The sequence below is a fragment of the Oncorhynchus keta genome, chromosome 17, assembly GCF_023373465.1.
Source record: "Oncorhynchus keta strain PuntledgeMale-10-30-2019 chromosome 17, Oket_V2, whole genome shotgun sequence".
Lineage (NCBI taxonomy): Eukaryota > Metazoa > Chordata > Actinopteri > Salmoniformes > Salmonidae > Oncorhynchus > Oncorhynchus keta.
Window position 1 is genome coordinate 54787178 of NC_068437.1, and position 12461 is coordinate 54799638.

General features: G+C 45.8%; 1 protein-coding gene across 1 annotated transcript in view; it reads right to left on the minus strand.

Moving 5' to 3' along the window:
* Positions 1-3864: 3864 nt before the first annotated feature.
* The window catches only part of LOC127908474 (keratin-associated protein 16-1-like), a 32609-nt gene continuing 24012 nt past the window's right edge, over positions 3865-12461 (minus strand). The window contains exon 7 of the mRNA XM_052467029.1: positions 3865-3909. Within this exon, the coding sequence (XP_052322989.1) occupies positions 3865-3909 (45 nt within the window). The remainder of the gene's footprint in view (positions 3910-12461) is intronic.

The window sequence follows — 12461 nt, forward strand, 5'->3', positions numbered from 1 at the left end:
CATTTAGCCAGACATGGGACAGGAGCCCAGGAAACCCATTGAAAACAGGTCTATATGTAGTTTTTGAATAGTTATACAAATGTATATGTTTTTTTTTTCTTCAAACATGAAGATTTGGTTGCAACAACAAAAGGAGAATTAATGTTGTTTTGAGTTACTCCAGCTGTTGACTGGGTCGATGTCATCTTCTTGTAATGGTATTTACCATGTGTCTCTGAACCCACCAAGAGACACACACAGATTACTTCTGGTACCATTTAGAAGTGTGTGTGTGTGTGTGTGTGTGTGTGTGTGTGTGTGTGTGTGTGTGTGTGTGTGTGTGTGTGTGTGTGTGTGTGTGTGTGTGTGTGTGTGTGTGTGTGTGTGTGTGTGTGTGTGTGTGTGTGTGTGTGTGTGTGTGTGTGTGTGTGTGTGTGTGTGTGTATGTGAGAGACAGAGAGAAAGAGAGAGAGAGAGAGACACTCACACTGATAGACACAGAGAAAAATGATTTATTCTGGTACCATTTAGAAGTGTGTGTGTGAGTGTGAGTGTGTGAGAGAGAGAGAGAGAGAGAGAGAGAGAGAGAGAGAGAGAGAGAGAGAGAGACTGATAGTCACAGAGAAAAATGATTTGTTCTGGTACCATTTAGAAGTGATGAGTCATTATACTGTAATTCTTATTGAGTTCTGACTGACAACAGAATAGTGAAGTGCATTGCTCAGGGGTGTGTCCCTCCACACAGCACTACAACACCTCTGTGCTTCAGATGGTACTGTAATATGGCTGAGGGATGGATGGCTGTGACTGTCTGCAGACATGAAGAAAGAAAGAGAAAGGAGGGAGAGAAGAGAGGGAGAGAGGGGAGGGAGAGAATGGAGGGAGAGCAGAGAGGGAGAGAGGGGAGGGAGAGAAGAGAGGGAGAGAAGAGAGGGAGAGAAGAGAGGGAGAGAAGAGAGGGAGAGAAGGGAGAGAGAGAAGGGAGGGAAAGAAGGGAGGGAGAGAAGAGAGGGAGAGAAGAGAGGGAGAGAAGAGAGGGAGAGAAGAGGGAGAGAAGGGAGGGAGAGAAGAGAGGGAGAGAGGGGAAGGAGAGAAAGGAGGGAGGCGGTTGCTGTGTGAGGTGAATGAGGGATAAGGAGACCAGAGAGAGAAAGAAAGAGAGGGGGAGAGAGAGAGAGAGAGAGAGAGAGAGAGAAAGTGTGCGTGAGTGAGAGAACGAGAGACAAAAATCCTATTTGACTCTAGACCCCCCTACCAAAATCTCCATCCAACATCCACCATGCAACCAGATAATTGAGGAACAGAGCAGTAAGGGAGGGATAGAAGATGATGGAGGAAGGATGAGGAAGAAACAATAGAGTGTTTCAGTTTAACTCAAGGACATTCCAGTCTGTATCTATTAAAACATGAAGCAAATTCACTTTCCTTCTGGGACAATAAAGTCACTACTGCTAACATGTGTCTTAATGTTGAAAAAGGACATACCGTGGGGATATCCTTGACCGTGTGTGTGTGTGTGTGTGTGTGTGTGTGTGTGTGTGTGTGTGTGTGTGTGTGTGTGTGTGTGTGTGTGTGTGTGTGTGTGTGTGTGTGTGTGTGTGTGTGTGTGTGTGTGTTCGTGTGTGTGTATTGTGGCTCGGGGAGTATCGTTTCCTCTACGTCAACAACATACTGTATGTTTAGTTCCCTGTGGAGAAGGAACCAATGATCAGACCTGAATTACAGGGAGTTTTCAGCGAGCTAGTAGTTAACAGAGCCCCATCCTCTCCTGCTCCTCATTATCCTCCTCATCCTCATACTTCTCAGTACTATATATAGTGGGAGTACAGTACTATATATAGTAGGAGTACATTACTATATATAGTGGGAGTACAGTACTATAAATAGTAGGATTACAGTACTATCTATAGTGGGAGGACAGTACTATAAATAGTAGGAGTACAGTACTATCTATAGTGGGAGGACAGTACTATAAATAGTAGGAGTACAGTACTATATATAGTGGGAGGACAGTACTATAAATAGTAGGAGTACAGTACTATCTATAGTGGGAGTACAGTACTATATATAGTAGGAGTACATTACTATATATAGTGGGAGTACAGTACTATAAATAGTAGGATTACAGTACTATCTATAGTGGGAGGACAGTACTATAAATAGTAGGAGTACAGTACTATCTATAGTGGGAGGACAGTACTATAAATAGTAGGAGTACAGTACTATCTATAGTGGGAGGACAGTACTATAAATAGTAGGAGTACAGTACTATCTATAGTGAGAGGACAGTACTATAACTAGTGGGAGTACAGTATTATATATAGTGGGAGTACAGTACTATATATAGTGGGAGTACAGTACTATATATAGTGGGAGGACAGTACTATAAATAGTGGGAGGACAGTACTATCTATAGTGGGAGGACAGTACTATAAATAGTAGGAGTACAGTACTATATATAGTGGGAGTACAGTACTATACCTAGTGGGAGTACAGTACTATATATAGTGGGAGTACAGTACTATATATAGTGAGAGTACAGTACTATATATAGTGGGAGTACAGTACTATATATAGTGGGAGGACAGTACTATATATAGTGGGAGGACAGTACTATAAATAGTGGGAGGACAGTACTATAAATAGTAGGAGTACAGTACTATCTATAGTGGGAGGACAGTACTATAAATAGTAGGAGTACAGTACTATCTATAGTGGGAGTACAGTATTATATATAGTGGGAGTACAGTACTATAAATAGTAGGAGTACAGTACTATCTATAGTGGGAGGACAGTACTAGAAATAGTGGGAGGACAGTACATTAAATAGAGGGAGTATAGTACTATATATGGTGGGAATAAAACCTGGACTAAAATCTCCACAATTATTACGCACAAAACATACATCCTCCATAACCTCTGAGGGAGAGATATCTAAAACATATCTCTCTGTTCTCCTATCTCCTCCATAACCTCTGAGTGAGAGATAACTAAAACATATCTCTCTGTTCTCCTATCTCCCCCATAACCTCTGAATGAGAGATAACTAAAACATATATCCTTAAATAACCTCTGAATGAGAGATATCTAAAACATATCTCTCTGTTCTCCTATCTCCCCCATAACCTCTGAATGAGAGATAACTAAAACATATATCTCTGTTCTCCTATCTCCTCCATAACCTCTGAGTGAGAGATAACTAAAACATACATCCTCCATAACCTCTGAATGAGACATAACTAAAACATATCTCTCTGTTCTCCTATCTCCCCCATAACCTCTGAGGGAGAGATATCTAAAACATATCTCTCTGTTCTCCTATCTCCTCCATAACGTCTGAGTGAGAGATAACTAAAACATACATCCTCCATAACCTCTGAATGAGAGATATCTAAAACATATCTCTCTGTTCTCCTATCTCCTCCATAACCTCTGAGTGAGAGATAACTAAAACATACATCCTCCATAACCTCTGAATGAGAGATATCTAAAACATATATCTCTGTTCTCCTATCTCCCCCATAATCTCTGAATGAGAGATAACTAAAACATATCTCTCTGTTCTCCTATCTCCTCCATAACGTCTGAGTGAGAGATAACTAAAACATACATCCTCCATAACCTCTGAATGAGAGATATCTAAAACATGTCTCTCTGTTCTCCTATCTCCTCCATAACCTCTGAGTGAGAGATAACTAAAACATACATCCTCCATAACCTCTGAATGAGAGATATCTAAAACATATATCTCTGTTCTCCTATCTCCCCCATAATCTCTGAATGAGAGATAACTAAAACATATCTCTCTGTTCTCCTATCTCCCCCATAACCTCTGAATGAGAGATAACTAAAACATATATCTCCGTGCTTCAATGTGAGCTGTTGTCAGGCATTGTGTTTGGCTACAGCCTGGGAGGGGTTGCTGTTCCACTGGGGGGGGTACAGGCATAGCTGCATGTCTGACACACACATAATTAAACAGATCTTTACCTAAAGATCACATTCATCCCTACAGACACCAGAGCAGACCAGACTCCTGCATACATACTGCATGGACACACACACGCGCACACACACACACACACACACACACACACACACACACACACACACACACACACACACACACACACACACACACACACACACACACACACACATTGGGGGAGTGAAGGGGAAGGAGGGTAGAGAACATACAACAAAAAGCAAGACCAACAGCCTTGAGCTATGAGTTCAACTAAATAAATAAAGAAGAGAAATCTCATTTTAAACTAGACGCTTCACACCCGTTCCACCCTCCCTCCTCCTCTCAATCCCCCCCTCTCCTCCAACCAACCACCTCCTCTCAATCCCTCCCTCCCCCTCCTCTCCTCCACCCTACCTCCTCCTCTCCATCCCTCCCTCCCTCCCCTCCTCCAACCATCCTCCTCCTCTCAATCCCTCCCTCCCTCCTCCTCTCAATCCCCCCTCCCCCTCCTCTCCTCCAACCATCCACCTCCTCTCAATCCCTCCCTCCCCCTCCTCTCTCCACTGTAACTCCTCCTCTCCATCCCTCCCTCCTCCCCCTCCTCCAACCATCCTCCTCCTCTCAATCCCTCCCTCCCTCCTCCTCTCAATCCCCCTCCCCCTCCTCTCCTCCAACCATCCACCTCCTCTCAATCCCTCCCTCCCCCTCCTCTCCTCCACTGTAACTCCTCCTCTCAATCCCTCCCTCCTCCTCCTCTCCTCCAACCATCCTCTTCCTCTCCTCCTCCCATCCTCCTCCCTCCCTGCCCCCTCCCCCCTCCTCTCCTCCATCCCTCCCTCCTCCTCCTCTCCTCCAACCATCCTCTTCCTCTCCTCCTCCCATCCTCCTCCCTCCCTCCCTGCCCCCTCCCCCTCCTCTCCTCCACCCTACCTCCTCCTCTCAATCCCTCCCTCCCCCTCCTCTCCTCCTCCCATCCTTCCTGCTCTCAATCCGTCCTTCTCTGCTGCTCTCCTCTCTCCATCCTCCTCCTCTCCTCTCTCCATCCTCTCTATCCCTCCATGATCCTCCTCCTCTCCATCCCTCATCCTCCTCTCCATCCTCCTCCTCTCCATCCCTCATCCTCCTCTCCTCTAACCATCCTCCTCCTCCCCATCCCTCCATCCTCCTCCTTTCCATCCCTCCATCCTCCTCCTTTCCATCCCCCATCCTCCTCCTTTCCATCCCTCCATCCTCCTCCTTTCCATCCCTCCATCCTCCTCCTCTCCATCCCTCCATCCTCCTCCTCTCCATCCCTCCATCCTCTCCATCCTCCTCCTCTCCATCCCTCATCCTCCTCTCCTCTAACCATCCTCCTCCTCCCCATCCCTCCATCCTCCTCCTTTCCATCCCTCCATCCTCCTCCTCTCCATCCCTCCATCCTCTCCATCCCTCCATCCTCCTCCTCCACATCCCTCCATCCTCCTCCTCTCCATCCCTCCATCCTCTCCATCCCTCCATCCTCCTCCTCTCCATCCCCCCATCCTCCTCCTCCCCATCCCTCCATCCTCCTCCTCTCCATCCCTCCATCCTCTCCATCCCTCCATCCTCTCCATCCTTCCATCCTCCTCCTCTCCATCCCTCCATCCTCTCCATCCCTCCATCCTCCTCCTCTCCATCCCCCCATCCTCCTCCTCCCCATCCCTCCATCCTCCTCCTCTCCATCCCTCCATCCTCTCCATCCCTCCATCCTCTCCATCCCTCCATCCTCCTCCTCTCCATCCCTCCATCCTCCTCCTCTCCCCATGCCCCTGATGGTGAGGATTCATTCTGAAGAAGAAGCAACAAAGACTGTCTGCCATGCACCCCTCCCTCCCTCCATCTCTCATCCCCCTCTCCCTCTATCCCTCCATCTCCCATCCACACCTCCCTCCATCCCTCTCCCTCTCCCTCCATCCCTCCCTCCATCCATCTCCCATCCCCTCTCCCTCTCCCTCCATCCCTCTCCCTCCATCTCCCTCCATCTCCCACCCCCTCTCCCTCTCCCTCCATCCCTCCCTCCATCCCCATCCCCCTCTCCATCTCCCATCCCCCTCTCCCTCTATCCCTCCATCCCCATCCCCCTCTCCATCTCCCATCCCCCTCTCCCTCTATCCCTCCATCTCCCATCCACCCCTCCATCCCTCTTCCTCCATCTCCCTCTCCCTCCATCCCTCCCTCTATATCCCATCCCCCTCTCCTTCCATCCCTCCCTCCATCTCCCATCCCCTCCATCCCTCCCATCCCCCTCTATCTCTCTATCCCTCCATCTCCCATCCACCCCTCCCTCCATCCCTCCCTCCATCTCCCATCCCTCTCTCCCTCTCTCCCTCCATCTCCCATCCACCCCTCCATCCCTCTTCCTCCAGCCCTCAAGACACAGGAGAAAGTCGTTCAGCTGTTTGTTCAAACGCTTTCCTTCAGACACACGCACACACACACACACACACATATATAATTCTCCTAGGATACAAAGCCTCAGGCCATTACAAGACGGTACTGACCATGACACCTGTCAATCAAGGAGAGGTGGGGAGGAACTGAGAGGTGTGTTTTGTGTGTGTGTGTGTGCGTGTGTACGTGTGTGTCTGTGTGTGTGTGTGTGTGTGCCTGTGTACGTGTGTGTCTGTGTGTGTGTGTGTGTGTGTGTGTGTGTGTGTGTGTGTGTGTGTGTGTGTCTGTGTCTGTGTCTGTGTCTGTGTCTGTGTCTGTGTCTGTGTGTGTGTGTGTGTGTGTGTGTGTGTGTCTGTGTGTGTCTGTGTCTGTGTGTGTGTCTGTGTGTCTGTGTGTGTGTGTCTGTCTGTGTCTGTGTGTGTGTCTGTGTGTGTGTGTCTGTGTGTTTCAGGGAAGCTTAAGGTTAAAGGTACAATCTGCAGTTGAAACAAAGAACAATATTTTGGTAAAAGCTGAGGGCTGGATCAATGTTTACCACTCTGAAATTCATAGACAGAGCTATGGATGCAAGGACTGACTATCCATGACATCAACATTATAGTTTGAACCATGTTTTGAGGATACAGCCTATAGTGTTCATAGATATCTACTTTGTTTACAAAAACTGGAGTAGAATAAGCTTATATTTTGGGTTCTATGGCAGTTGAGCTCATGAGGCATTTTCAAGTGATGGATTTATGGATGTAGCAATTGCAGATTGCCCCGGTAATGCTGTCAAAGCCAGCATTGTCCCTTTAAGGTTGTCAAGGACAGCATTGTCCCTTTAAGGTTGTCAAGGACAGCATTGTCCCTTTAAGGTTGTCAAGGACAGCATTGTCCCTTTAAGGTTGTCATGGACAGCATTGTCTCTTTAAGGTTGTCAAGGACAGCATTGTCTCTTTAAGGTTGTCAAGGACAGCATTGTCCCTTTAAGGTTGTCATGGACAGCATTGTCTCTTTAAGGTTGTCAAGGACAGCATTGTCTCTTTAAGGTTGTCAAGGACAGCATTGTCTCTTTAAGGTTGTCAAGGACAGCATTGTCTCTTTAAGGTTGTCAAGGACAGCATTGTCTCTTTAAGGTTGTCAAGGACAGCATTGTCTCTTTAAGGTTGTCAAGGACAGCATTGTCTCTTTAAGGTTGTCAAGGACAGCATTGTCCCTTTAATGCTGTCAAAGCCAGCATTGTCTCTTTAAGGTTGTCAAGGACAGCATTGCCCCTTTAAGGTTATCAAAGCCAGCATTGTCCCTTTAAGGTTGTCAAGGACAGCATTGTCCCTTTAAGGTTGTCAAGGACAGCATTGTCCCTTTAAGGTTGACAAAGACAGCATTGTCCCTTTAAGGTTGTCAAGGACAGCATTGTCCCTTTAAGGTTGTCAAGGACAGCATTGCCCCTTTAAGGTTGTCAAGGACAGCATTGCCCCTTTAAGGTTGTCAAGGACAGCATTGCCCGTTTAAGGTTGTCAAGGACAGCATTGCCCCTTTAAGGTTGTCAAGGACAGCATTGCCCCTTTAAGGTTGTCAAGGACAGCATTGTCCCTTTAAGGTTGACAAAGACAGCATTGTCCCTTTAAGGTTGTCAAGGACAGCATTGTCCCTTTAAGGTTGTCAAGGACAGCATTGCCCCTTTAAGGTTGTCAAGGACAGCATTTCCCCTTTAAGGTTGTTTCTCTGTATACATCAATGATGTCGCTCTTGCTGTGGGTGCTTCTTTGATCCACCTCTACTCAGACGACACCATTCTGTTTACATCTGGACTGAAGTTGGAGACTTTTATCTCCCTCACTAACTTCAAGCATCAGCTGTCAAAGCAGCTAACCGATCGCTGCAGTGGTACACAGCCCATCTGTAAATAGTCCATCCAACCAACTACATACCTCATCCCATATTTATTTTTGTTTTTCTGCTCTTTTGCACACCAGTATTTCTACTTGCACATCCTCATCTGCACATCTATCACTCCAGTGTTAATTGCAAAATTGTAATTACTTCGCTACTATTGGCCTATTTATTGCCTTACCTCCTTACTTAATTTGCACACACTGTATACATATTTTTCTATTGTGTTATTGACTGTACGTTTGTTAATCCCATGTGTAACTCTGTGTTGTTATTTTTGTGGCACTGCTTTGCTTTATCTTGGCCAGGTCGCAATTGTAAATGAGAACTTGTTCTCAACTGGCCTACCTGGTTAAACAAAGGTGTTCTCAACTGGCCTACCTGGTTAAACAAAGGTGTTCTCAACTGGCCTACCTGGTTAAATAAAGGTGTTCTCAACTGGCCTACCTGGTTAAATAAAGGTGTTCTCAACTGGCCTACCTGGTTAAATAAAGGTGTTCTCAACTGGCCTACCTGGTTAAACAAAGGTGTTCTCAACTGGCCTACCTGGTTAAACAAAGGTGTTCTCAACTGGCCTACCTGGTTAAACAAAGGTGTTCTCAACTGGCCTACCTGGTTAAACAAAGGTGTTCTCAACTGGCCTACCTGGTTAAACAAAGGTGTTCTCAACTGGCCTACCTGGTTAAACAAAGGTGTTCTCAACTGGCCTACCTGGTTAAACAAAGGTGTTCTCAACTGGCCTACCTGGTTAAACAAAGGTGTTCTCAACTGGCCTACCTGGTTAAACAAAGGTGTTCTCAACTGGCCTACCTGGTTAAACAAAGGTGTTCTCAACTGGCCTACCTGGTTAAACAAAGGTGTTCTCAACTGGCCTACCTGGTTAAACAAAGGTGTTCTCAACTGGCCTAAAACAAAGGTGTTCTCAACTGGCCTACCTGGTTAAACAAAGGTGTTCTCAACTGGCCTACCTGGTTAAACAAAGGTGTTCTCAACTGGCCTACCTGGTTAAACAAAGGTGTTCTCAACTGGCCTACCTGGTTAAACAAAGGTGTTCTCAACTGGCCTACCTGGTTAAACAAAGGTGTTCTCAACTGGCCTACCTGGTTAAACAAAGGTGTTCTCAACTGGCCTACCTGGTTAAACAAAGGTGTTCTCAACTGGCCTACCTGGTTAAACAAAGGTGTTCTCAACTGGCCTACCTGGTTAAATAAAGGTACCTGGTTAAACAAAGGTGTTCTCAACTGGCCTACCTGGTTAAACAAAGGTGTTCTCAAAGGGTTAAACAAAGTTTCTCAACTGGCCTACCTGGTTAAACAAAGGTGTTCTCAACTGGCCTACCTGGTTAAACAAAGGTGTTCTCAACTGGTGGTTAAATAAAGGTGTTCTCAACTGGCCTACCTGGTTAAACAAAGGTGTTCTCAACTGGCCTACCTGGTTAAACAAAGGTGTTCTCAACTGGCCTACCTGGTTAAACAAAGGTGTTCTCAACTGGCCTACCTGGTTAAACAAAGGTGTTCTCAACTGGCCTACCTGGTTAAACAAAGGTGTTCTCAACTGGCCTACCTGGTTAAACAAAGGTGTTCTCAACTGGCCTACCTGGTTAAACAAAGGTGTTCTCAACTGGCCTACCTGGTTAAACAAAGGTGTTCTCAACTGGCCTACCTGGTTAAACAAAGGTGTTCTCAACTGGTTGGTTAAATAAAGGTGTTCTCAACTGGCCTACCTGGTTAAATAAAGGTGTTCTCAACTGGCCTACCTGGTTAAATAAAGGTGTTCTCAACTGGCCTACCTGGTTAAATAAAGGTGTTCTCAACTGGCCTACCTGGTTAAATAAAGGTGTTCTCAACTGGCCTACCTGGTTAAATAAAGGTGTTCTCAACTGGCCTACCTGGTTAAATAAAGGTGTTCTCAACTGGCCTACCTGGTTAAATAAAGGTGTTCTCAACTGGCCTACCTGGTTAAATAAAGGTGTTCTCAACTTGCCTACCTGGTTAAATAAAGGTGTTCTCAACTTGCCTACCTGGTTAAACAAAGGTGTTCTCAACTGGCCTCTGGTTAAATAAAGGTGTTCTCAACTGGCCTACCTGGTTAAATAAAGGTGTTCTCAACTTGCCTACCTGGTTAAATAAAGGTGTTCTCAACTTGCCTACCTGGTTAAACAAAGGTGTTCTCAACTGGCCTACCTGGTTAAATAAAGGTGTTCTCAACTGGCCTACCTGGTTAAATAAAGGTGTTCTCAACTGGCCTACCTGGTTAAATAAAGGTGTTCTCAACTGGCCTACCTGGTTAAATAAAGGTGTTCTCAACAGGCCTACCTGGTTAAATAAAGGTGTTCTCAACTAGCCTACCTGGTTAAATAAAGGTGTTCTCAACTGGCCTACCTGGTTAAATAAAGGTGTTCTCAACTGGCCTACCTGGTTAAACAAAGGTGTTCTCAACTGGCCTACCTGGTTAAACAAAGGTGTTCTCAACTGGCCTACCTGGTTAAACAAAGGTGTTCTCAACTGGCCTACCTGGTTAAACAAAGGTGTTCTCAACTGGCCTACCTGGTTAAACAAAGGTGTTCTCAACTGGCCTACCTGGTTAAACAAAGGTGTTCTCAACTGGCCTACCTGGTTAAACAAAGGTGTTCTCAACTGGCCTACCTGGTTAAACAAAGGTGTTCTCAACTGGCCTACCTGGTTAAACAAAGGTGTTCTCAACTGGCCTACCTGGTTAAACAAAGGTGTTCTCAACTGGCCTACCTGGTTAAACAAAGGTGTTCTCAACTGGCCTACCTGGTTATAAAGGTGTTCTCAACTGGCCTACCTGGTTAAACAAAGGTGTTCTCAACTGGCCTACCTGGTTAAACAAAGGTGTTCTCAACTGGCCTACCTGGTTAAACAAAGGTGTTCTCAACTGGCCTACCTGGTTAAACAAAGGTGTTCTCAACTGGCCTACCTGCTTAACAAAGGTGTTCTCAACTGGCCTACCTGGTTAAACAAAGGTGTTCTCAACTGGCCTACCTGGTTAAACAAAGGTGTTCTCAACTGGCCTACCTGGTTAAACAAAGGTGTTCTCAACTGGCCTACCTGGTTAAACAAAGGTGTTCTCAACTGGCCGACCTGGTTAAATAAAGGTGTTCTCAACTGGCCTACCTGGTTAAACAAAGGTGTTCTCAACTGGCCTACCTGGTTAAACAAAGGTGAAATAAATAAAAAATGTGTAAAAAAATGATCTGCCTCTTTTTTTCAATTTTCACCAAATCTAACTGCCTGTAAGCTCAGGCCCTGACACAAGGATAAGCATATTCTTGGTACCATTTGAAAGGATACACTTTGAAATTTGTGGAAATGTGAAAGGATTGTAGGAGAATATAACACAATGGATCTGGTAAAAGATAATACCATGAAAAAAAAAAACCTTTCATTTGTATTTTTTTGTACCATCATCTTTGAAATGCAAGAGTAAGTCCATAATGTATTATTCCAGCCCAGGTAAAATGTAGATTCTGGCCACTAGATGACAGCAGTGTATGTGCAACATTTTTTAGACTGATCCAATGAACCATTGTATTTATGTTCCCAATTTTGTGTCAAGACTGCCCAAATGTGACTCATTTGTTTATTAATATCTTTTCATGTTCAAAATTGTCCACTTGTTGTCAAGCAATAGCACGGTATTATTTCACTGTAATAGCTACTGTAAATTGGACAGTGCAGTTAGATTAGAATTTCAGCTTTCTGCATATATCAGAAATGTCTATGTCCTGGGAAATGTTCTTGTTTCTTACAACCTCATGCTTGTCGCATTAGCCTACGTTAGCTCAACAGCCCCGTGGATGGGACACCGATCCCGAAGAAGTAAGGTTGTCAAGGACAGCATTGCCCCTTTAAGGTTGTCAAGGACAGCATTGCCCCTTTAAGATTGTCAAGGCCAGCAGGGGAGACTGAGGTGGTGGGCTCTCATGACTCAGTCCAAGTTGAGGAAGTTAGATAGAGAGCGCACGCGCGCGCGCGCGCGCGCGTGTGCGTGTGCGTGTGCGTGTGCGTGTGCGTGTGCGTGTGCGTGTGCGTGTGCGTGTGCGTGTGCGTGTGCGTGTGCGTGTGTGTGTGTGTGTGTGTGTGTGTGTGTGTGTGTGTGTGTGTGTGTGTGTGTGTGTGTGTGTCATGGCAGTAGTTTTGGCGGGTAAACCCCTCACAGATGGATGAGCATCCTGCCTGGTCTGATGGTCTGAGCTCAGTAAACCAAC